The 24,798-nt window shown below is 49.8% G+C and overlaps 9 protein-coding genes across 9 annotated transcripts; 4 read left to right on the top strand and 5 right to left on the bottom strand.

Moving 5' to 3' along the window:
* On the bottom strand, positions 1–1,025 carry BCR38DRAFT_508337 (Alpha/Beta hydrolase protein). The gene has a single exon (XM_040864972.1). It carries the CDS (start codon positions 1,002–1,004, stop codon positions 276–278), a length of 729 nt encoding a protein of 242 aa, XP_040719259.1. The 5' UTR covers positions 1,005–1,025; the 3' UTR covers positions 1–275.
* A 1,499-nt stretch (positions 1,026–2,524) lies between these two features.
* On the top strand, positions 2,525–4,242 carry BCR38DRAFT_336474 (cytochrome P450; the record flags this gene model as incomplete). Its single annotated transcript, XM_040855457.1, has 4 exons — positions 2,525–2,656; positions 2,709–3,139; positions 3,194–3,572; positions 3,631–4,242. The coding sequence occupies 4 exons, from the start codon at positions 2,525–2,527 to the stop codon at positions 4,240–4,242; spliced, it is 1,554 nt and encodes a 517-aa protein (XP_040719258.1).
* Positions 4,243–5,297: 1,055 nt separating this feature from the next.
* On the bottom strand, positions 5,298–6,945 carry BCR38DRAFT_334620 (major facilitator superfamily domain-containing protein; the record flags this gene model as incomplete). The annotated part of the gene is made up of 5 exons (XM_040855332.1): positions 5,298–5,433; positions 5,499–6,126; positions 6,182–6,506; positions 6,559–6,598; positions 6,647–6,945. The coding sequence occupies 5 exons, from the start codon at positions 6,943–6,945 to the stop codon at positions 5,298–5,300; spliced, it is 1,428 nt and encodes a 475-aa protein (XP_040719257.1).
* A 2,922-nt stretch (positions 6,946–9,867) lies between these two features.
* On the top strand, positions 9,868–11,595 carry BCR38DRAFT_406846 (uncharacterized protein; the record flags this gene model as incomplete). The annotated part of the gene is made up of 4 exons (XM_040858099.1): positions 9,868–11,174; positions 11,268–11,291; positions 11,335–11,353; positions 11,386–11,595. 4 exons carry the CDS (start codon positions 9,868–9,870, stop codon positions 11,593–11,595), a joined length of 1,560 nt encoding a protein of 519 aa, XP_040719256.1.
* A 138-nt stretch (positions 11,596–11,733) lies between these two features.
* Positions 11,734–13,305, bottom strand: BCR38DRAFT_482443 (cytochrome P450; the record flags this gene model as incomplete). Its single annotated transcript, XM_040863507.1, has 1 exon — positions 11,734–13,305. The coding sequence occupies one exon, from the start codon at positions 13,303–13,305 to the stop codon at positions 11,734–11,736; it is 1,572 nt and encodes a 523-aa protein (XP_040719255.1).
* Positions 13,306–15,291: 1,986 nt separating this feature from the next.
* On the bottom strand, positions 15,292–15,834 carry BCR38DRAFT_406844 (uncharacterized protein; the record flags this gene model as incomplete). Its single annotated transcript, XM_040858098.1, has 2 exons — positions 15,292–15,662; positions 15,771–15,834. The coding sequence occupies 2 exons, from the start codon at positions 15,832–15,834 to the stop codon at positions 15,292–15,294; spliced, it is 435 nt and encodes a 144-aa protein (XP_040719254.1).
* A 1,276-nt stretch (positions 15,835–17,110) lies between these two features.
* On the bottom strand, positions 17,111–19,074 carry BCR38DRAFT_424879 (aspartic peptidase domain-containing protein). The gene is made up of 2 exons (XM_040859688.1): positions 17,910–19,074; positions 17,111–17,860 (listed from the first exon to the last, which is right to left on the bottom strand). Exons 1-2 carry the CDS (start codon positions 18,631–18,633, stop codon positions 17,295–17,297), a joined length of 1,290 nt encoding a protein of 429 aa, XP_040719253.1. The 5' UTR covers positions 18,634–19,074; the 3' UTR covers positions 17,111–17,294.
* A 1,385-nt stretch (positions 19,075–20,459) lies between these two features.
* Positions 20,460–21,108, top strand: BCR38DRAFT_424878 (uncharacterized protein). Its single transcript, XM_040859687.1, has one exon. It carries the CDS (start codon positions 20,507–20,509, stop codon positions 20,711–20,713), a length of 207 nt encoding a protein of 68 aa, XP_040719252.1. The 5' UTR covers positions 20,460–20,506; the 3' UTR covers positions 20,714–21,108.
* A 1,432-nt stretch (positions 21,109–22,540) lies between these two features.
* BCR38DRAFT_406842 (uncharacterized protein) lies at positions 22,541–24,025 on the top strand (the record flags this gene model as incomplete). The annotated part of the gene is made up of 3 exons (XM_040858097.1): positions 22,541–22,545; positions 22,847–23,406; positions 23,646–24,025. 3 exons carry the CDS (start codon positions 22,541–22,543, stop codon positions 24,023–24,025), a joined length of 945 nt encoding a protein of 314 aa, XP_040719251.1.
* Positions 24,026–24,798: the final 773 nt, after the last annotated feature.

Below are 24,798 nucleotides of genomic sequence, written 5' to 3'. Positions count from 1 at the left end.
CTCAAAGGCTGAAAGCTCCTGAGCAAACTCGCTTACGGACCATCAAAGATAGCAAGTTGTGCCTATCTCGCGAGATGTCTCTCATCATTTTAAAAATTGCCTTTCATAAGAATTGAGACCTCAGGAAACTTGCCCGTCTCCTGCCCTTGCAGCAGCGCCCCTCCTTCCTTACCTGTGAACGCCCCATTCATCCACGCGGTCGTATACGCCGTCAGGATCAGCACCATCTCGGCCGGCGCAATCGTGCCCAACACATCCGCGAATGGCGCCGTGTCCTATCCAGCCGCCTGGAACAGTGTGGGCACGTCCGAGAAGGTTTGGTGGGTCGAGTTCGCGACGTGGACGACCAACTTCGCCCCCTTCAGCTGCGGCCACGCCGCCAGCCAGGACGAATAGATAGTGTTTCCACGGGTCATGAATAGCACTGGCTGGGACAGTCCCGAAAGGGGCGGCGATCCGAGGATGGTGCCGTCCCAATTGACCGCGCCGCGAATGAGAGGGTCCCGGCTGGCGGCGACGATGGCGGAGGAACCGCCCGCAGAGTGTCCCAGCATGGCGACGCGGTCAGTCGCGAACGGTCGGGGCCCGCGTTGGGGTAGCAGCTCAGCTATGGCGGTCGCGTTGCTCAGCTGGTCGATAACAAAGGATGCGTCGACGGCACGAGGGTACTCGTCCCAGGTGGGCCTGCTCAGTATGGAGGCGTTGTTGTAGACTGCGTGGCCATCGGAATAGATAATGATGTTGGCGTCCTCGGGGTGATCGATGGTGATAACTATGAAGCCGTCGCTGGCGATGGCGGAGGCGAGGACATTATAATAAAGGCGAGGGATGCTGTAGCCAGGGGAGAAGAGCAGGATGGGGACGTCATCTAGGGGTGAGCAGCTGTCGGGATGGTCCGAACACACTGGCAGGCGAGCCTCCAGGAAGAGGGGTGCGATATTGGCGGAGATGTTGAAGGTCTTTTCGAGAAATGGCCCCTGGTACTCGGCGGTTTTGTTGGGCATGCCAGAAAGTAATATGTTACTCGACGCATCGATGAGGCGTAGGACGAGACATGTATAGTCGACAGATATTAACGGACAGGGGGTTAGATATTCTAGGGCTGCTTCTCTAGATTTAGTAAAGCTCCTGAGGTATTCTAGGAGAAGGACTAGGGCAAAATTAATGCGGAAACCTATTAACAACATACAGTCCTAATTATCGATATATGGATAACGTGAATGTACACCGAGCTGGCCACCCTTACATAACCTCGCATAGAAATTTTACGATAGTAAAACCACAACGCCGTAAATCAATTGAAACTACTCTGAATCTTCCTCTCCAGAAGATGGCAATGCGATCTTACAAGTTCGCGCATTATGCCCAGTCCCGTTGCAAATACCACAGCGCCTCGGGCGCGTTTTTACGCGTTTGGAGGGTGCTTCGGGGGACTTGGTACGTTTTTGCCGCTTGTCGGAGACTAAGTTTTTGGTCATTTTTGAGAGCTTGAAGGGCTAGCATTAAGTCTGCTTCGTTGTATGACTTTGCCATAATTGGTTGTTGAGAAAATCAAACATTAAGTTGGCCGGTCGCGTTGGCGCATGAAAGTGGCCAGCTCGGTGTACATTCACGTTAGTATTAAAGAAATACGAATACTAAATGAAGACCGAGCAACTCGTTGAGATTCACCCCCAATAATTGCTAGTGCTAGCCTTCGAGGCCTGGTACTATATGTTTTGCCAAGATGCTTCAGATTTCAGCAAGCAAAGAATACTTAGTCATCCTATGGTCTAATTCCGACACCCGACGGGTCATTAGGCGTACCAAAAGTCTAGAGACATCTTTTACCGAACTTTCGCCGCCGTAGTGTCTCAAGACTTCTAGTACCGCGACTATCATCCTCTTCTAATAAATAAGCCATAAATAACTATAGTTTGGGATGAAGAGATGCCCACGGCCTCATCTATCCACCATTTCTGTGCTATAGAGGAAGCAAACCATTATCGCAGGCAATTCCATCTGTAGCCTGCCTCATGGCTTGTGCTTTCTGCAACCTAGCCCAATCAATCGTGCTGGGTCTGGTGCAAGACCGCAAAGAAACTGATTGAAACAAGATCCAAGCTCTCGGCAGGTGCCGATATCTGGCTCTCATACCTTCCTTGAGGTGTAAGTTTGAGAATCGGGGTAGCTGACTGCCTAGGATATCCCTTGTCGAGAGGATCAGATGCTTTTGACGATTGCGTCAATCTCCTCGCATTGATCGAGGCCTCTCCCGAGGCATCTCATGGAACGCCTTTCTAAGCTGCGACATGAATTACGCGGCTGTGTATTCATTTGAATTTGGAAGAGCAAGTCTGTGGGTTTGGATCATTACATATATACTTGACCAGAAGTCCTAACTTTCGTGCGATGTTGACTTTTACTGAACAGCTTGACTGTATTTGTCAGAATGAATCCTCTACGTACGCTCGAATTGTTTCTGTTGAAGGTGTTCGCTCTCGGAGCGGCACTCGGATATCTGCTTCAGCTGGCATCACCTCCGATGACTCCAAATGTCCTCTTGCGGCACCCTTTTTCATTCTCTATCGTCGTTGCATTTATTTTGCTACTCGCAGACGCCTTGGTGATCTACCCTAGATTTAGAAGCCCACTTCGCAACATCCCGCAGACCACGGTACGTCACACAAGACACTATTCCGCCAGATTCAACTAACCGCATTTCGCAGGGCCGAGAAAATGGTCGTATCATTTTTGAATCGCCACGCGGGAAATCTGCTCTGCGTTGGATACGAGAGCAACCGGATGCTGAGCTCATCCGGATTAAGAATGCTTTCGGCCTTCCCACCATCCTCTGTTCGGGTCCTGATGCTCTCCGCGATATTCTCAATACCCATGTCTATGACTTTGAGAAGTCGTGGGGTGTCCGCGCATTTCTCGCGCGAGCTATTGGCTGGGGTCTCATTCTCAGCGAAGGTGCTGAGCACACGAGGCAGAAGAAAGTCCTAACTCCCGCTTTCCACATTCGCAGGATCAGGGAGCTGTACAGCCTCATGTGGGAGAAGACTCAAATTCTTCAGAGTGGTCTCGAGGCGGATATCAAGGATCATCCCATTGGCAGTGGTGGATTTGGCCTCGTAGAGCTAAGTGAATGGTCGAGGTATGACTTTTATTACACTCACACCAATCGGAGCACTGCTAATCGACGGTACAGTCGTTTGACTTTGGATATCATCGGCCCAGCTGCAATGGGCCGGGACTTTCAATCCCTTACCACGGAGGAAAATCCCATTGCCGACGCATTCCTGGAAATGCTCAGACCAGACCGCAGCCGTCTGGCTTTTCTGGGTCTACATTTCATAATTCCCGAGTCTATCGTTCGTCGGTTGCCGCTCAAGACTAACGAAACACTGAACCGCATCGGTACATTCCTCCGGCACACGTGCTACGACATTATCCAAGAGAAGAATCGCGAACTCATGGAGAAAGGAACGGGGTTGGCCGAGTACGACATCCTCTCTCGAATCGTGCAGACGGGAGAGTTCACCGATGCGGAGATCGTAGATCAGATGCTTACCTTCCTTGCCGCCGGTGTAAGTTTGTTTACATTACAGAAAATAAATTTACGATTATAACTGACTCGCGGACCAGCACGAGACAACTGCCAGCGCCTTGACTTGGGCATGCTACCTCTGCGCCAAATACCCAGAAGTTCAACAGAAGCTCCGCGCTGAAATACACGAGAATATCCCATCGTCCACCACGACTATCACCTGGGATATTTTGGAGAGCATGTCCTACCTCAACGGCGTCTGCGAAGAAACGCTGCGCCTGTACCCAACCGTGCCCGCCACAATTCGAGAAGCCGTGCGTACCACCCAAGTAGCCGGGTACACGATTCCTAAGGGCACCGATTTCATTCTAGTTCCCTACGCCATCAACCGACACCCTCGGTTCTGGGGCGATAACGCTGACATGATCGTTCCGGAGCGGTGGATCGACACGCTCCCAGACGGCACCACACGGCCTAACAAGACGGGCGGGACGACGACGAATTTCTCGGAGTTGACGTTTTTGCATGGGCCGCGAGCTTGCATTGGTAGGGATTTTGCGAAAGCGGAGCTGAGGTGTGCGGTTGCGGGAGTGATTGGCAAATTTGAGATTGAGTTGTGTACTCTGGAGGAGCCGAAGGTGACGGGGGTGATTACCATGAAGGCGGAAGGGGGAATGTATCTCAGATTGAGGCCGATAGAATCGTGGTAAGAACAGGGTCATATGTTTAGTGCTGTTTACAAGACTGGAAAGTTGACTGTGGATTATCAAACTAGATTGCAGAACCACCGCCAGCTCGCTAAGTCACTTCAACAGAAAAATTGGACAGCCCTGTCATGGGCGGCTTGGAAAAGAACAAGTATCAGTGAGAGCAAGAGTCCTGGTAACAAACCGTAGTTGATTTCTAGCTACCCGGGAGGTAATCCAGGCTAACTTGTTTCACGTTCCCTTCATACACTACGCATCCGAGGCCAGCCATAATCCACAATTCTTGCATTTAATAGAACAAGAATTTCTGTGCACCGATCGTCTCCCGATTTGCTGTTCAATTGCCCACCCGGAACTAGAGGAGTCGGGCCTTGCACATTAGGCAGATATTTTAACCTACAGCTGCAATATTATGAGAGCTTCGAGTAGGGAGACCCCTGTAACCGCAACTGGTGCGACTAAAGCTACGTCTATCCGCTCCGGGACAACTGGCTGGGCTGAAACTGGGAGACCGAGGCCAATGGAAAGATGACACTGATGCTGCACTATGTGACAGAAAAACCCGTGCTCTCCACACCGTCACCGCTGGAGCAAAGACGGTATGGTTTAGGAGCAGACCTGGTATCCAGCTGGTGGCGGTGGTTCGGCATTCGATTATGGGGTATCGCGAGGACCTCAATCAAGAATAGCATTCTCAAGGCATCGTTATTTTCGGTTGCTCTTTTTGCATCTTATTTTGGATTGCGCCGAACTGCCAGCAATTAGTGTTGGGAAAGCACTGCCACAACAGCGTTCTCAGACTTTTCCGAGAATCACGCATCAAGGACAGCCTATTGTTCCGGATTTGTAAACTAGTATAATGTTTGATGGCCTGATATTATATTTTGGTGCCTTGTTAATATGGTTATCCAACCTGTGTATGTGCGTGCGCTATGGATTTTGGTGTAGATCTCTTTAGTGCTCAAGCTTGTAAGGGAAGGGCGACCTTTCTGCGTGGAACAGAGTATGATAAACGTCTCTTATTCACTATTATGAAGCTATACTTTCATTGTTTGTTTCTAGATATTCTTGACCTTCATCTCCCGATTCCAGAAACCTCGCAATATAAAGAGCATAAGTAGCATACAGACATCAAGCGCAATAGTCCAGTTATACCCAATCAGATACCGTGGTGCGTCCACAGTCTTCCATACACTATAAAAACGGACATATTAGAATCACTCAGCTCTCTAGAATCAGCAGAGGGGATATAAACTCACAAGAGCGGCAGCCAAGCCCCAAACGTATTCCCAATCGTGTTCATCGAGCTAATCACCAGCGCGCGCTCCTCCGCACTCCCAGCACAAATCTCGTTAGCCCACGCATAGATAACAGCCGCAATACCATCCGCCGACCCCGAAAGGAAGAAAGCAAAGAACTTGAGCCCAGTCGGCACATCCCAAGCAGCCAGCACGACACTCGCGAAGATATTCATCCCCGCCGTCAGAGCAATGAGCCCAACCTTGGCATCATACGCATCAGCTACTATCCCGCAAAAAATAGACCACACGATTGTCACCGCGGGGGAAACGGTGGTGATGGTGTTTATATCCTCGACGCCGTAGTTCTCGGCTTTGAGCCATAGGGGCAGACCGCTGTTGGAGGAGACGCCGTCGGCTTGGGAGAAGAAGAAGGCGAAGGAGACCAGGACCCAGAAGTGCCAGCCTGAGAGGATCGTCTTGATTTTTGGCCAGGTGAAGGGCTGCCGGGGCTCGCGGTGCTCAGAGGCCATGCGGGATTGTGCTAGTTGGATTTCGTGGGTACTGAGGAGTCTGGAGGTGCAGTTCTCTGGCGTGCCGGGGAGAAGGCAGAGGCCAATGAGCGCGATGGGGATGGTGCATGCGAAGCCTTTTTGGATTGTTAGTTTGCGTCACAGCTATGTGCGTGAACCAAGAAAGCTCACAGATGATGTACAACCACCTCCAACCCTCAATCCCGTGGACTCCGTTCAGCGTGGCATACGCACCACTTTGGATATAACCTGAGCTCATACTCCCGATTTGACTGGCAATGAAGAATATAGCACCCCTTCGGTTCATCTCAGAGCGCTTATACCAGCTTCCCATGTACCACTGTACCGCGGGGAAGAAGAAACCTCCCAGAGCTCCGACGAAGAAGCGGAACGCGTAGAGTTGGTTCACGTTATTGACCTTATACTGCACTAGGGTAAACACTCCCCAAAGCAGGTCTGCGGCGGGGAGGAAGTAGTTCACAGGGAATCGGGTCATCTGTAGACAGTCAGGAGAACTTCATTATTGTGATGTATATGAACGAACTTACCAGCAATGTCAACGGGATTTGCATGGTGATGAATCCCACCCTACATATGTCAACTCATATACAGCCCGCTTTAATAGCATCAACTTACATGTAGACGGTATTCAAGTAGTTGAGCTGATTCCCATAGAGTTTCAAGTCCTCCTTCATGCCACTCACGTAAGCCGTGCTTGTCGCTGAAGAGTCCAGCACCTTGGCCCAGTATGCAAGGAACACAAAAACCATGATGAGGCCGTCTAGCTTCATGATCAATCGCCGCTCTTCTGGTGTATCGTCCGGGGAAAACCACTGATACCATTTCTGGCGAGCAGGCTGTGCCACCGGCTCAATGGTTGACCGCGTACCACTGTTTCCGTCGACGGACTTGGCGTCGATATGGGGCGCTCTCATGGCATTGCTGCCGGCGTCTTTCGTCGCGTGAACCTGCTGGACTCCCGACGCAGACTTTTCAATATCGCTGGCTTGAGACATCTTGTACCAGTTAGTTGTATTCTGAAGAAGAGTACTCTGAAAACATGTGAGCACTGTTAACGGACATAATATAGCGATTCAAAAGTCGAGGAAAACGTTGCTCGTGTGTCTCATCACGCCATCGCTGACTAACGTCCCACACCCACATCCGGGACACCCCCACATGTGGGACACCCAAAAATGCCTCATCAACACCGCTAGCCTCTAACTTCAATCTCTTTTATCTTTACCAATATCGATTCAATCGTTACGAAATTTTACGTACGTCTTCTTTACACTACTATGAGTCAATATACCGAAGATGATATTTATCGAGCTCTTCAAGCAATAGCTACCGGTCAAAGCCTCCGAAAAGCAGCATATGAGCATGGTGTCCCAAGGTCTACTCTTTCACGACGGATTCAGGGAGCCCAGTCAAGAGATATAGCCTTCGCTGACTACCAGAGGCTCTCTCCAGCGCAGGAATCTCATCTGGCTGAATGGGTTCGAATCCAGGCTGCCCTAGGCCTCCCACCAACCCATCAACAGCTCAAAGACTTCGCCGAGCGTATCCTACAGATCCACAGAGACACCGAACCACTTGGAAAGAACTGGGTCCAGGCTTTTATCAAGAGGAACTCTTCAGTCAAGGTCCAGAGAAGCAGAGCTATCGATTCCCAGCGTATTAATGGAGCCTCAGTGATGCGTGCACCTAGGGGGGAGGATGCTATAATGCAGTAGTGCGCAACGTTATAGTATCTAATTGAATGGGATTCACCTAACCAGTGGGTCCCCCTACCTTTTCGTATCACTCAGCTAATGTGATCAGGCAATGGTTCAAATACCTCGCTATCCCTGAGATCAAAGCTATTAAGGCCTCGAATCGATACAATATGGATGAGACAGGTATTCTAGAAGGTAGAGGATCAAATGGTCTTGTTCTAGGATCATCTGAGACTCGTTCTATGCGGAAGAAACAGCCTGGATCTCGAGCTTGGACATCTCTTATAGAGTGTATCTCTGCGACTGGTACTGCACTACCCCCACTTGTGATATACAAGGGGAAGTCTGCCCAGCAGCAGTGGTTTCCTCTGGACTTGACTCCATACGAAGCCTGGAGGTTTACAGCAACAGAGAATGGGTGGACGTCAGACTCTACGGCTATTGAGTGGCTACAAAAGATCTTTATTCCTTTGACTCAACCAGAGGACCCTGAAGAGACTAGGTTACTTATCCTAGATGGGCATAGTAGCCACGAAACGACAGAGTTTATGTACCTCTGCTTCATAAACAAGATACACTTGCTTTTCTTGCCGCCACACACATCCCACGTTCTCCAGCCTCTCGATCAGTCAGTCTTTGGACCCCTCAAGGCAGCCTATAAGAAGGAGCTTGGTTACCTTGACCGATGGGATACTACTACTGTCGTAGGGAAGAGAAACTTTCTCCTCTGCTATAGAAAGGCACGTCTAGCAGCATTGACCGCTAAGAACATTATCAGTGGATGGAAATATACTTGTCTCTGGCCTTCGAGCATAGCTAGACCCCTTATGAGCCCCCTGCTCCTTGAGAATACGTCAGCACTAATCAGACAGCCTAGTCAGACTTGCAAAGGGTACTCTGATAGTAAGGGTAGTCAGGACTGGGCGTTAGAGACATCAGCAGTAGCCTGGTCAACGTCTAAGAGGAGAGATGAGCTCCAAGATCAACTCAGCTTATTCAGCAAGCTTGATAGTGATCCAAATACCCAGCGGCTACTCTTTCGGAAAGTTCAAAAGGGCTTTGATGAGAAGGACTACCAGTTAGCTGTCGCACAGCGAAAGATTGAGGCAATAGAGGCAGAGCTTGAGGCTAGTAGGGCTAGGAAGCGGAGGAAGGTCAAGATGAGCCCTAATTCGAAGTTTACTAATATCAAGGCTATTCGGAAGGCTCAAATCGAGGCTGGTGAAATTGAGGATAGTACAGATGAGTCTAGCGAGTCTGAAAACCCTAGTGACGGTGAAAGCTGTATTGTGTCGCATTATAATAAGTGTAAAAAAAGGTTGAAGTTAATGGTTATAATATACAGCATCATTTTTAGGGCGTCCCACGTGTGGGGGTGTCCCGGATGTAGGTGTGGGACGTTATTCCCAATTTCGTCTGCGTATCGAAGGTGTGATTCACTTTATCGGCACCGTTCCCGCCACCTTCGGGAATACGATATCAGACACAGTTATAAGTTGAGGATTTAGCCGATTTTTGCATAGTTTTATGAGAAGCAACAAAAATTTTATCTTTCTGATTATCTAACTTGAATTTATAGACTGAAAAATATTTGTAGTTAACGACACATCGCGCTCGTAAGTAGTTATTAGTGTGTGGCCTTCCTGAGCCGCGGTTCCCTCATCAAGTTCGTGCGATTGAACGCCCGGCTCGAGCACATACACAAGGCAGTAGAGCTGCAAAGCCTCTTTTCATCAACTAGTAATAATGGTGATTGCGAGGAAGGCTCTGGCCTCTTGGGGAAAAAGGTCAATTCGTGTAGGCGGCCGTAGACGAATTCCTTTGTTAGAATCGAACGGCACAACGAAATTGTTCCTCGGGTTTGAGTTTCACAAATACTTGGAAAAGGTACAGTGATCTTTTGTTAGTTCGTCAATAACAATCCTCGTGTTTCGCTATGACCAACTTGTTTCTGCCCAAGTCCAAAATCTTTCTCACATATTTAAGAATAGGCACCTACGAGGTCTACAAGGGGACTAGCACTCACCCCATCTAATAAAATCCCCTATACCGCCCGGTTAGCCACGCGAACGCACGAAACCAAAGGCTTATACGTAAACATCACTGGTAACAGAAACCCGCCCCCGCAAAAGCACCACCATGTCCATAGCCCCAACACCCGACCTAGAGGGCGTACCCTCGGAGATACTCTGCAAAATCGCCGCCAGCGGCCCCCTCACCGAAGCAGAACAAGCCTGTCTAGCACTAGTAAGCAAAGCCATCCGATCCAAATTCGGCACCGCGTATGAAGGTCTAACCGGCCCCTCTCGACTAGAATTCCTGCAGCTCCTCGAGCCCGACACAGAATTCCTCTTCTGTCCCTGGTGCCAAGCTCTCCACTACCCCTTACTCTGCCTCCCGCATGCCACGCGCCGTCGCCCCTGCCAATTCGCCCAAGACGCCTTCTCGCCCGACCTGCCCGCTAACTATCACGCTGGCGTGCTATACGGCCTGGCAAAATACCATCGCCAGGGTCGCGATGCCTCGTTGCTGGAGAATGTGACGTGTGTACCGGTTCAATACTTCCAGAACCATGCTGTGAATGCGACCCGGTCCTGGCGCTTGACGATCAATGAACACGGCGTATTTGTGCAGAAAAGAGAAGTTTTTCGACTGGGAGAATCTGACGTCGCGGCCAGGATAGGGTTGAGCGAGCAGCAGAAACAGTTCGCTGCACCGGTGATCAGGATGTGTTGGCACTACGACGCTATTCTGCATGTAGACCGGCTCGCCATGAGCGATGGGAGGAGTGGTGCAGAGATATTTCCCGATGTGAATATGTCAAACCCGTGGGCGACACAGCCGCCTTTTTTGGCGGGTGAGGTGGTGGGTTGCGAGGATTGTAATAGGGATTTTCTGGTGCAGATAAGTTATTCTACCAGTTCTCCTAATGGGGATGATGACGAAGATGGAGGAGGAGCACCGGTAGCGCTCCCGCCCACTAGTCGGTCCCGTATACGACAGGGGAATATCAAGGGCCGGGCTGGTGTACTACTTCAGCGTTACGGTAGGACTGTTACCGGTGGCTCAGCCTCAGCATCAACGTCCGCGTCATCGTCTGTGGATACAGCCGCAGCTGCTGGTGGGGATTTTATCACCGCTGGCCTTGCGGCGCGAAGAGCTGGTTTGAAAGCCGGTCGGGGAGATCTGCTTCGGCGATCAAGCATCAAGAATGCCATAGCCATGGCGGCTCTGTCGCGCGAAGGAGACAAGGGTAAGGGCAAAGAGAAGGCTGGTCCTTTTGCCGAAGCTACCGCTACGCAACGGCAAATCATTGTCACGCTTACTACTTGGTTCTATCTCGGACAAGGTGAGTCGCCCACTAACATAGCGAAGTACATGGCGTGGTCTCCTTGGGCCCAGCTTCCTGTTCTAGGTTCGGGAAATGTGGCCCGGCTGTCTCGATTGTTAGTTCAGAACAGAGGTGGAGGAAATGAAGGCAAGGTACCTGAGGTAATGATAACGATAATTTGAAACTTCTAGCTGAGATAATTTCGTAGACATATCAACGTTTACAATAGCAGGTGAGCAGTGATGCATATTTTGTATGCGATGAAGAATATTCAGGTTACCAGGGACAAAGAAGGTAAGAGCGGCTATACCAACTGGGTTGCTTAGTTAGAACCTGTCTCAAAGTTGGACTTGGACAAACTGGAGCTGGCATACTCTAACCCAGTGTCATTCAAGGGATGTTCGGTTGGTCAAGGTCATCGAGTCATTCCCGGAGCTGTGCGTGGGAGGACTGGCAGGTCTTCTATGTTCAGTCCAGGCCTTGCTACAAAGGGGCTTACCACCGGAATTGAAGATGGGCCTGTAAAGTGGGAATAGCCGCGAGGCAAATTCCGACGATAACTAGAAGGAGCCGCGTGACGAAATTCAAAAATTGGATTTTTCTAGGCAGTGATCCAGCTGTGAAGTCTACATCGGAAATCTAAATGTCAAACACAAGCAACAGCACACTCCGCCTCAAATCGTCTTCTCCCTTCTCCGAATCTTTATGTTAGCCGTCATCGGCGGCACCCGATTTAACCCAAACCACATATTCTTGGGCCGCTTCTCCTGCATCTCGAACTCGTAATTCAAAAGCAAATGCCCTAGCAACAACTTCAACTCATTCGCAGCGAAGAACCTCCCCGGACAAGCGCCCCGGCCGTGCCCAAAAGCGAGGTACTCGTTACTGGTGGTCGCAAATGCGTTGCGCGCCCTTGTCACGTACTCGACGCTCTCGTCTGTCCTCTGGTCCGCCCACCAGAAGGGCTTGAAGGTCTGCGCGTCAGGATAGATGTTATCGTCGTAGAGGACGGAGTACGATGGTACGAAGACCACATTACCCTTGGGTATGTGCACGCCCGACGGCGTGGTGAGGCCGTCTTTGGCAACTACGAGACGGCCTAGGCCGAGGGTTACGAAGGAATTGAGGCGGGCGCTTTCGCGCAGCACGCTGTCCAATTTGTTCATCTTGGCTAATGCCCTTTTGTTCCACTCCCCGCCATGTTCGGCGAGGACCGTGGTGACTTCTTCCCGCAGTTCGTCAATGTACTCCTTCTTTGAGCTGATGAGGTCGAGGATCGTATTCGTGATCGAAAAGGACGACGTGTGAACGGCCGCAAAGTTGAGCAGTAACACCCTCCCCGCGAGTGTCTTCCAGTGGCAATGGTACAGGTCGCCCGTCTCTTTGCCCTGGTTCACACTCCACTGCAGAAAGTCGTTCCGCTCGGGCTCCATGGCCTTCTTCTCGGGGTCGGCGTGGCGCACGTCGTACTCTTGCAGGCGGCGCTCGATCTCGGGCCGGATGATCGTGAAGAACTGGTGCGTGTGAAGCCGGTTGGGCAGCGTGATGAGCAGAGATGCGGTATAGCGAAGAGGTTTGGGGATGATATGGACGATGTTGGACGTGATGGGTACGTCCTGGGCGAAGGCCAAGCCGGCGCTGAGCAGCGCTTGGTCGCGACATGCGGGCGCACCCACAAAGACGCGGTTGGACACACTACCGATGACACGGCGCATCGTATCGTAGACACAGATCTCCTTCCATTCCTTGGTGTCCTCGCCCCAGTGCCGGTCGAAGCTCCATGAGCACTCGTCGGCGACATCGGGGATCAGGTTGCCGATCTGGTTGGTGAGGGTGGTGGCGATGAGCTTGTGATGCAGCGGGTTGCGGACGAGCTCCGCGTCCGTGACGGTGTAGTCGGTCTGCAAGTTCTCGATAGCCTGCTCGTGCAGACTGAGAACATTGTCCGGCTGGTCGATGACGAACTGCGTTTGCGAGACTGGGAGAATAATGATGGTGCCAGCTCCGAAGATGGGGCATAGCACCGTCTGGTCCTTGTATTTGGCATAGTGTTCCTTGAGAGCGTTCTTGAAGTCTTTGGTGTTGCGCCATTTCGCCTGCAGCAAAGGAAACCAGTCGCCCTCTTTTGCGCCAAGAATTGGGAGATCCGGCAGCTTCAAGGGCTTCAGAAAGAGCTGAAACAGCACGTAGCTCACGAGGAGTACCGTAGGTGCCAGAACGGCGGGTCGGAGCAGTATCTCCAGCATGTTTGCCCAACTATTGAGGTACAGACGGAAGTTTCGGCTTTGGACGTTCTTTGCCTCTGTTTCAATGGTCTATCTGACTACAAAGGGGAGAGTAAGGTGAGGAGATGCCAGTGTGGACACTTGTATCCGACCCCGCGTGCCGGGTCTTTCTTGCCTATTGTGTTTTAGAAGGAAGGTTGCAATATATATCACTAGCACCAGCTCGTAGCATTCGTCTGACCTCATATAACCAAGTCACCATTGGCCCGGGCACCTACTGTCACCACAAAAGCGAGCATACACTGTTTAACCCGCCGTCTCTCGGTGATGCAGTGGAGACTCGTTGAATATCTAACCTACGTCGGGATCTACGAGAGCCGTCGTTTAGGTAATTTAGTGCCTTGGTTGGGGCCACTAGAACGCCCATGACTCGGCGGTTCGTTTGTAGTCCTGCTAACCCTCCTCCAAGAAGTAACCGTCAAGAGCCAAGAATTAACACATCACCATCTCATACCCCTCATCCGAGTGATGATTAGTGTCGGCCAACAAGTATCCAGATCGAAGGACTGAATCAAGACGTTTTCGCCCGGTTGTGGCACCCATTTAGGGGCCACTCTCATTGCTAGTCAGCCCGCGACCAGACAATCGCGTTGATAAAATGTGTCCAATAGAGCCATATTGACTGTGCTACCAGCAGTTTGGATTGAAATCAGACGAAGTGGAGGTTCTGCCGACTTGGGACGGTCTAGACTGCGTCCTAGCATAAATTGTTCGAGATGCATGAGGTCATCTCAAGACATGCCAACCGACCTGGCGTGCATGCGAAGGTGGCCACCACAATCCTGCGTAAACAAGCGGAATTAAAGTATGGCTCTATCGGTTTTCTAATAGCCACGGATAAACACTCTGCGACCAGCCAAGGCTCATGTTCGAATTTCCTTTAGTCCAGAGACGGACTTTCTGGGACCCTCGTAATGTTGATCACCCACCAAGTTATATGGTAACTTCTGTTCCGTGATGTTTGCGAGCAAAAACGGCCCAATGTTGTTGTCCTTAATTAGGAAGCTATCGTAGGTTGTCTGTCAGCTCTACCTATGTTCGTATTTACGCTACTTGTTACGTGCATAGACCGAATACTATGTCATTTCTGCCCACAATGTTCGTAAGGAGCCCAGTAAGCATTGTTTGAGCTCTTAATACGAACTGCAGGCTTCGTTATAAGCAAATAAGTGGCGTATGTTCGCAAGAATCTATTCCAAGCTCAGTAACGGCTACTCTATTAAGAAATTGTGCGACCACATCTACAGAGTGATAAGAAAACGGTGCTTGAGACCGATGGATCAATAGCAATGCCGAAAAAACCCCTCCCCTATGCATATGCATGTTGCTAATGCCGGATAATTTACCCCAATCCCTTTTCTGGCATGCCACATACATCTGTATCGACGCCCTCTCGTCGGAAGCAAGAGGCCTAGCAAGTTTTGTTCTTGGGAAGACGTCCACTGCCACGGCATTGGTTACTCTTGAGGAAATACATTGGTCTGGATGCTGTTCAGGATGAACTTGTATCGCTGCAGGAGGGTCTAACCGCCTGCTGGGTATTTGAAGAAGATGCAAAGATCATCCTCTCATGGTTTACTGCAGGCCGTCTCCAACTGTAGTAAGCATTGGGAACCCATAAACTTAGGGAGATGCCATAAATTCCTCATATTGTTAAGATAAGGAATGTACTACATAAACATAAGGATAGAACTAGATAAGTAAAAGCCCACGTTGCTTATTTCCTGTATACGAAATACTCTCAGGGCGGTGATCAATGATCTATCTACGTATGTGGACCAGGTTTGTCTGCCAACGTGAGATTAGTGCTCTAGTGAACATATTGGAGGTACTGGTCGCAAATAAAGCTTTTAACTGGAGTGATCTCTCAACAGTCTGAAATATCAAGTGACCGGACTGGGCCATAAGGGCCTTGAATACATCAAGGAAGAACCAGTGCCTCTGGATTCAGTAGTGATGTATTAATCCACCTGCGCGCTCTTCAGTCTGAATTTTCTGTCGCAGATATGCAACCGTACTCTGGAGCTTGCTGGAGGAGGCTTGAGTAGTGGCTACAGACGCTTGGTGCCGCTTCAACAGTGGCTCGGCAGCCTTGTCCTCAGTGGCTTTCTTTACGGCGCTTGTTGCCTCGACCAGGGCTCCGGTGGCCTTCTCGAGTGCATCTTGGGCCGTGTCAATGGGACTCTTGCCGTTGATATCTTGGGCCCTAGGGGATACTCCAGTCTCCATCATCACTTTGCAGTAGCAGTGGTGGCCTTTTTCAGCTGCCCAGTAGATGGGAATCTTTTCATGACACTGTTTCATGGTGACCAGTTGGTCTATGAGGTCGGCTCAGTACTAGTGCAGCGATTGGTGACGCCGTCTGCTATCTCTGCTTCCGTGTTGCTAGTCGGTTGTTACGTGTGAAGCCATTGTGAAGCTCGTACCAGCATGCCCTTTCTTAGCTGCATGGTGCAGGATTTCCGATCCATCCTCGTCTTTGATAGCCATAACGATCGTTGGGATGTATTGCTTCTCTCTGATTGCACAATTCTTAGGCACGCTGTCGACTTACGCTCAGATATTAGAGAAGGCCAAAATTAGAACATATCGGACCTCTGCTGCTCTACTTGTGGGGCATTCATGGTGTTGTGATGTTCATGTTGATGCAAAAGCGAGGGACAATGTATCTAAGGTGGATGTGATAGGGTGTATTTAGAAACTCCGCGGATCCTCTCCTAGTTTCACGATCAGAGATATAAATTCAAGATTCGCCAAAATTGTGAGACGGGCTTTGGGGTGGTGTAAAGAAATCCCTCTTCAGAAATAAAGTCACTGCCAAATCAACAACGGTGCAAACAAGCGGCACCTTTTTCCTTTCGACCTAGGTATAGCCAGCTTGGGTTAGTGAATTTATTATGATAAGCATGGCAAGGGACCAACTTCTGTCATCGGCAGATGGATAAGAAGACAAGTTTAAAGTTACCTTATAATCACACCAACCGTGAATAGTTTCCAGGATATTATGGGATCGCACTGACTTTAGGCCACCAATTCCACAAAGATGAGCATAGTTAGCTACATAAATATAGAGTACAAAAGAGTATGCAACCGGTAATGTTATCGGATTTGGAACCTCATAGCGATTATAATTGTCGTAACAACTCTACTCCCGTTGTGGGGAGCCGTTCAATATAGTTATGTATCACCTAGTATTTGATTGAGTAGTTATATTCCTGTTTTCCCTGGCAATAACTACTCCAAGGTAGTCTATCATGATGAGAATGAAACTTTACCTAGCTAGATAATTTCTCAGATAGCCCAGCGAGCTTTCTACGTTAACACCTTCGCTCCGGGCCGCATATAAGCTTCCTTAAGCCTAGACATCAGCGGCAGCACGCTTCTTCCTGTTTCCTGACTCCGAATTTGCTATGTTAGTTCTGTGATTATACAGAAAACGCCATCCGTTAAGCCCCAATTTCTATCCAGCGCCATTCTCCTTGTACGCTGATATTCACAGTATCCAAGATGGAGGCCATTTCTTCTAGGAAGAGAAAGGTCCGCTGAAGCAAGATTGAACAGCATATAGGCTGACATTTTGTTACAATACGAACGCAACTTACGACATAGTGTTACTTATGTCCCACTCAGGACCTGTGGGGAAATTGTGAAAGTAACTCCAGGTAGCTGATGAACTGTTGCAGTCGTGCACAATCTGAGATATCTCACATCATACGTTAAGAGGTAAACACAAATACAAGCCACATCAGTCATGATTAGTCAATGAGGGATTGACTTCAATATTGAATGGTATCTCTAGCTCGAAATAATCAGTACCCCATATGCAATGCCATGCGATGCAAAAAAATTGTATATAATACACTAAGAAGCTGAGAATAAATGTCTCACGCAAATATTGCGAATGGAACGATCACTTTGGCTCTCTTTCATGCCGAGTATGGTAGCGGCGATTACAAGCTCTTCTGAGCAAAGCCCAGACGAGGGCTTGAACCATCATCCTCGAAGACGACAAACGCGGCCTTCAGCGCAATGTCGCCAAAGATGGAGAAGCCAATGTCGGCGTCAGACTGAATTCCTCCAAAGCATTGCTCACCGGTGGTGTCAACAGGAGCATAGTTGATGTACTCGCCAGGGATGGTGATGGTGGTAGACCCGACGGTGTATGTAAAATCGGGAAGGGTGGCATCGCAGTCAAAAACGTAGCCACCCGCCGTTTGGGAGTTGGCGGCGCTGGATACCTGGCTGTAGTATTCGGTGCATACGGAGTCGGGCAGGAGAGCCAAGGTAGTGCCAGTGTCGGCAATGCCGGTCAGGGGGGTGGAGGCGGAGTCTGAGGGGGAGGGGAAAGTGGAAGGACGGTGGTGGAAGGCGCGGCTACTCAAGTTACTAGTGCTGCTGCCGACGCTGTAGCTGTCCAAGGTGATCATCCAGAATCCGTCGCTGGAGTCAACGTCTGTGTAAGCGATTTTACCCGTGTAGAGGGAGTCATCGATGAATCCGAAGTTATAAGTGCCAGCTAAGAGACGTTAGTAGAAGCTTGCATAGACCACCGCTGGAATACTCACGCTCGTTGTGCTTCAGATCGGCGGTCCACACAGGGCTGTCCAAGTCGTCGCGGATGTTGTCAAAGAAGGTCTTCTGCTGCTCGGGTTGAACAGTGTTGATGGTGCTGAAGGCCAGTCCAAGGAGGCCATCGTTGTTGGTGTCTGACGTAAAGGAAGAGGACACCTGCTGGGCAGTCTCGACGGCCTGTCCGGCAAAGGTGGCATTGCCGACATTTACGACATCGGTGTAGACATTGCCAGACGAGGAGCTGCCATCGCCGTACGAGATGTCCCACGTGGCGCCCGACACTTCCTTGGAGGTGCTACTCTTTGACGGGTTGTACTGAGCTTGTCCCTTGACCTGGCTTGCGGGGGTCTCGGAGCTGAAGACCCAAAGGTCACTGGAGCCGGAGTCGAAATCGAGGTTCAGAATTTGCGGGGGAGTGCCGAGGGAGACGGGCGTAAGATATTGAATGTCGTACTGCTCAGGCGTAGCAGCAGCACTTCCCGTATCACGCTTCGAGATCTTAAAGTCGGCCAGGATCTGGAACAGACTATCAGGCATCGCAGCGCCAAACTTCATGTAGGCCCTGGCCAGGGCCGTGGGGCCATGTCTGACATATCCGGCGTTGCGGACCTGAGGAATGGAGAAGCTGCCCATCTTGTGGAACGGACTGGAGGGGGCCGCCACCGCGAGTCCCGTAAGACCGGCGGCGAATATGATCGAAGATGAAGGAGGGAACATTGCGGCGGGGGTGAAGAGGGAAACGATAAGAGGAGCAGGGCCAATGGGAATGAGACGGAAAACTTGGGGACGACGAATCTAGGAGCCGGAAACGTCAAGTCTCCTGGTATCACGAAATCAAGCTTGGAGCGAAGGAACAGAAATGAGGGAATGACGCGGTGGAAAAATAATGCGAAGCTGCCCAGGTATGAAGCTGGTTGATGATACAAACCCATTTTCACCACGAGATGGGAACAGGCGAGATATTTATCATTCATCTCAGATACAATAAAAGCGCCAGGGAGCCGCACCTAGTTGGTACAGGATAATGAGCTCATGTGTTGTAAACACCGAGAGGGAACCTGCGATGGGGGTCCATCTGGTGGCAATCCGGGAAGCTGCCCCCCTGCAAAGTGGGTTCATCCGACTGAAGGGTGCAAGGGTATTTGGGCAACTGCCATCCCAAGATTTCTAAAAACAGAGGATCACCTTGAACGAATCTGCATTGCGGCTATTGGGATCGGCTCAACGTCCAGGCTGAAGCAACTGATAGGTTGCATTTGGTTGCATTTGGTCAGGTTTGGGGGGGGCGGGTCGCCAAGCCTTGGGGCAGGAACGGGATTCATCAGAGCCTGCATCCAACACCATCACTATTCCAGTTTCCTGCGGTGATTGTCCGCCAAAAGCAGCCAAGAGATGAAAGGAGAAGCGGTAGTGCATTTGCTAGCAGGGGTAAGGTTAAGCTTCTTCCAGAATTCCTCAATGCTGATGGACGACCAGGCAAAGATCTACCCTTGCCGCCGTGTACCCCTATACAAATACGCCGCAGTGAAACACGCCAAGTGTCGATCCACAGATGTTTCGGAGCAACGTGCAGCTGAGCAATGTCGTCGCCCCTGGCTGGCGTCCTTGCACCAGTTCCACCCAGCCAGAAGACCCTGGCGTTTCGACCACCGGTGCTGGCCGCGCACCATGATGGATGCTGACTTCTGGCCTGTTCGTGTGCCAAGTACCTTGAAGTGTTTGGATCAAACTTCCCCAGATCTGAGCTGGCTATTTGTAGGGAGAGAAAAACAGAAAGTTTCCCAGTCATTCTCGCAGCCCTATGAAGGATGCTGACGGATGATGACTTGGCTGTGACAGCCATGAGCACTTTTGCACTGCTGTGCAGTGTCACGTAAGAAGCTTGGCAGCACTGAACAACAAGTTCGGCATTACCTTCCAACAAATGTCGAACGTTCTTCTGGTCAAGGTAGACGAATTCTGCCGTCACAGACAAAATACCAAATGACGAGCGACACCTCCTGGAGACCTTGCAGCCAATTAATTCCCGACGACAGCTGCTTCGCCGGCACTAACCACCGCACATCCTGGTCCGTACGACTGGTCGATTGGATGTCCCCAATTCATGCGACATTGATGATGGCCCCCAATGACATTGAAGCTAGTCCCTTACACCACTGGGCTTGAAGCTCAAAATTGCCAAACTAAGGCACCCTTGGCACGATGGCCATCCTGGGACAAGCTTTCAACACCGCCTTGGCCTGTGTGATGGTGCCCACTTTACCCCCCGGAATTTCATTTCGCCTGATGATAGATTACATCCCGTATGGAGGCTCTGTCCAAAAGTGTGTGAACTAGCAGAAGCCGCCTTCAGCCGTGTGATACATCATATCGGCACTGTGGGAGGTACTTGAAATATCTCCTACCCTAAAAGTGTGTGCCTGCTAACACGCCTAGAAAAACCCACTAGAAGGGACTAGGGCCATTGAGAGACGAAATTGCCCTACGTATCGTAGTCAGTGTTATCTACGATAACCCTGATTGCGCGCACGGCTGAAGGGGACCCTGAACACACTTTTGGCCCGATACTGTGTCATAAGTCGAATATGCAATGCATGTTTTCCTTCACTTGCATTCCTTTGTCGCACTTCTTGTTTGCCAGACGGTTTCAACCCTAAAATCAGTTTGTGTTCTCGACCCAGCTGGTGGAAGCCCGAGATCAACGGCGACGGCCAATCGGCTATGGGCTGTCGCCCAAAAGGCTCTAACGAAGAGTCTATGTCACACAGCAACAGTTGAATCGTTGCCGAGTCCTTAAGGCTTGGGTCAGCCGAGAGGATTCACCGGTCACAACCCGTGCTGCCTCGCCGCCGTCCATATGAGTGAGCGATTTGGTCTTCTCTGGGTACGAGTTTGCAGGTGCTCTCCTGTCCATCCTTAAGCTAGCATATCAGGCAGGTCGATGCTGTGTGCTCCCTCCTTTGCTCGATTGAAATCTCTCACTTGGTCATGATTGGAAGGATGCCATCTAGCACGTGAGACGGCCACGAGCATGGCGTCGTCCCACGGCACGTCTAACTTACAACATGCCCCCTATCACTGCTTCTCACTGCTTCCAATACGCTCGTCAAAGGGCTTACACAGCGTTCGAAATCAACCTCAATCATAGCCTTACTACAGCGATTCAATAAAACGGACACTCGCGTGGTGATTTGCAACCCGCAATGTCGTACTAGGCTGCGGGTCATTTGCAATTTGCAAAGGCGTGGAGAGGCCACTTGCTCACTTCCTGGATCTGACGAATTCACCAACTCAACATGAACTGAAGATCACAATCGATTCCGGCTACCCGAGATGATTGTTGTCTCATGACCGCATTCGCGATTGTGTCGTCGGCATAGAGGCGCGCAACCTTGAGCACGACGCCCCTCATCAGTCACCCCAAGATGAATTTTTCAAAGGATTCCACGGTTGCGTTGGGTTGTCGGAGTTGCCTGCACCCTGATCTATTTAGACTGCATGCGAAAAAAGGGTAAGTCCATTTCCACCGATTTGTTGCGACGACGCCGGGCCTGATCGTGCAGTCTCCTGCCTTGCTGTTGCTATCGCAAGCAACGTAATCCACCCATAAGTGGGCTACACCCCTTAGCGAGCCACTCATTTTCGGTTTGTCAAACCTGTACACCTAAACAACCAAATCGTTGATTCTGGCATCAACTTTTATCATCAGATCTTCTTTCTTTGGGCAAATGGATCAGGAAGACCAGACTAAGAAAGCTACTTAGTCTATTTGCGCTAGGGAAATAAGTCCCATACGTAAAGGAGCCGAGCTTTTCAAGGCCGTTAGAAGCGTACTACCCTCGGTCATCTCTCTTACAAATATCCCGGGCGCTTATGACCTTTTTTCAATCTCGTTTATTATTGATACGCGACCCCAGGGGGGGGTTACCCTGTCGCTATAAATAATATTCCAGATAGCAGATAAGAGCTACAAATAGCTCTGCCAGGCCAGAATAGCTGACCTGACCAACCTTTCCCAATACCACAATTCACATCCCATATCCCAAATCACTCGCATCAATTATACTGTCCTATGGAAGCCTACGGCTTATCAAGACAGTAGGTCCGAAGACCCGAGATATAGCGGGCCTTGTTCTCGAATTTGTATCCTCCATAACCATTGTTTTTCGCTCGCACTATCAGCTTTCTGGACTTAACACGGAGGTCAAGTTCAATATCAGTGTAGGGCTATGGATTCTTTTTAGTAGGACGCCCAACTCCTCTAAATTATTTTCCCATCACTTTCGTAGTGGGCATCCGTGGTACCTATAAACCGCCGCCCAATTCAAACCGACTGTGCTCGTCGCCAACTCAGACATCAGTCTGTGTTCACAGTTAACCTACCTACCCCACAGTCAGTCCCTCACAGCGGTATCAGTGACGTAAGGTTGTATAAAGGATATTATAGATCCATGCTACGGGTTGTACGCTTAGTTTAGGGTTATTTAAAATCGCTTCAAGCGCTTTCAAATTTCGCTTTCTTCCTAATTACCTACTACAGTAAAAGGTGAAAAATAAGGGACGAAACCTAGGTTATATGGAAATGCGGGAAAGTATTCAGTTGGACCGTGTGTTCAATTGGACCATGGGGTACGTTAGCTGGGGTGCTTTTCTTCATTTTACCAGCAACATCCTCAGAGGGTGTGAATCGCTGACATAACACCGTGATGAATTAAGCTAGATCAGGTGTTATCAAAGCTCATCCTATTGGCAACCATCTGGGTTCCTCAAGTCATTTAATTTCTCTCAATTCCTGAACAGATTCAGCAATGAAGTTACTGCAAACAGTGGACTCCGGATAATACTTTTTCTAGCTACTGCTAGTTCTCCAGAATCTGGGGCTAGTCCTTCTCTCGTCCCTATAGGTCCATCCAGCTGCTCGACTGCTTAGTAACAGCAATGGAAAACCCCTCTTTAACGAGCTTCCAATGCTCAGAATAACGATCACCTCTGACGAGTTCATCTTCGATCGCATTAAACCACTCTTAGACGCTGTCTTCTCCAAGAAACCCAACGACAAGATCTGGGATCAAGTCTATAATACCATTACCAAATCCAACCCACCTCCCCGACCGATCGCATCTTCCCTCCAACAAAGACCATGCCTGCGTAATACAGGCAGTTTTGTGATTTCCTTAGAGCATCTAAACGATGTTCTGAAACATGAACTCGGCGTGATGTACGTGGATATACGTCGATTTCACGACACATTTATCGGGGGCATGACAGAACTCGAGACAGCATCCGAGCCCATCTTCAAGAAGTGTACTGTAGGAACCAGTCCGCTTTTCCTTAAAGGGTGGACAGGATGGCCAGAGGACTCAAATGAGAAGATCGTCTTAGATGACATTCGCAGAGGACTACAGGCTAATCTCGACACGAAGACTCTTAGTACAACCTCACAAGTCGATCCAGGGTTCGACCTCAGGGTGCAAGTTGGACATCGGCTTCGTAAGTGACTCCAAGGCAGGAAAGGAGACGAGCTGCGAATGGTACAGATCCTTATCCCTGGGGAATTTCAAAGCAGCCCCTCGGCCGACATAGCTTCTAAGGCATGACTCGGCATTGGGAGCTATGCGAGGGAAGTACTCGCCGCTCCAGATACGCGTCGATTTATCCTAGGCTTTACTCTCTGTGGATCTCTTTTGCGGATATAGGAATTTGACCGGCTTAGGGACATCGCGTCGGAGCGTTCGACATTAACGAAGATGGGCTACGTTTTGTGTCCACGATTCTTGGCTTTCTCTGGATGAACGAGGAGGAACTTGGGTTCGACCCTACAGTCTTCGTTTCAGGTTCTGAACAATATATAGAGATTGAAAGAGATAGCCGGAAAGAACGTCTTATAATTGATGAAGTCATGATACGGACATGCTGTATAGCTAGCCGGGCCACAACTTGCTGGAAAGCCCACCTCCAGGGAGACCCGCGGGCGTCGCTTGTTATCAAATATTCGTGGCAATACACGGAACTAGATGAGGAAGGCGATATGCTCCGCGAGGCAACAGGTAACGGTATAATTAATGTGGCGCGGTACTATCACCACCACACACGATGGCATTCGGAATAATTTCGGAACGGGATAGACATCACGAGCGCAATGAACTACCGGCCGGAACGCTCGATACCATCGTCACAAAAGAGTATAGGTGACGCATTGCAGAGTAGTCACAGTAGCAGCTATACCAGCCGGAAGCGCCTATCCAGCCAAACCGATGCCGCTCTTCCACTTAGCAAACGATCATGTTCAGCATCTCCGACCCAGCTTAGCAGCTATGTACCCCTGAATCGGGTATGTCGCCGCGTCATCCTTCGTGATTATGGCAAGCCCATCCACCAGGCAAGCTCCCGAGCGGCTTTACTTGCCGCGCCGGAAGGACCAAAACGTGGTGGGAATGTAACACTCACTGTCTTAAACTTCAATGTCCATAATATGAATTTCTCGAATGATCAGTGTAATTGGTTCACTTAGGCTTACCTAATTTGGGATGAAAATATTCGCTGTCTTCTGATTTCCGGGTCTATAGATAGGTAGAAGTTGTAGTAAGCTTGTAGATTGCCTTGCGAACCAATCTGCTCTACAACATAATATAACGTGGTGATTTTCCGTTATATCTGGTTATAATAGTGTTACAGGGACTTTATAAGTTAAGTTAAAAGGACGCAGATTATGATAATATATATGGAAGAACGAAGAGAACCTGTAGTACTATGCGTGTTTAAACTGTTAACTAGATGCGAGATTGAAGCCGAAGTCCCAGGTGCAAGTGATGTTATTCGCAAGATTACGACTTTGAAGTTGTTTTGGTGTAGGGAAAGAGATAGCTGTGACTTGGTTTGCAA

This window comes from Pseudomassariella vexata (genome assembly GCF_002105095.1).
Source record: "Pseudomassariella vexata strain CBS 129021 chromosome Unknown BCR38scaffold_3, whole genome shotgun sequence".
Taxonomy (NCBI): Eukaryota; Fungi; Ascomycota; class Sordariomycetes; order Amphisphaeriales; family Pseudomassariaceae; genus Pseudomassariella; species Pseudomassariella vexata.
Note: the sequence above shows the minus strand (reverse complement) of the source record. Positions and strands in the feature narration are given on the sequence as shown.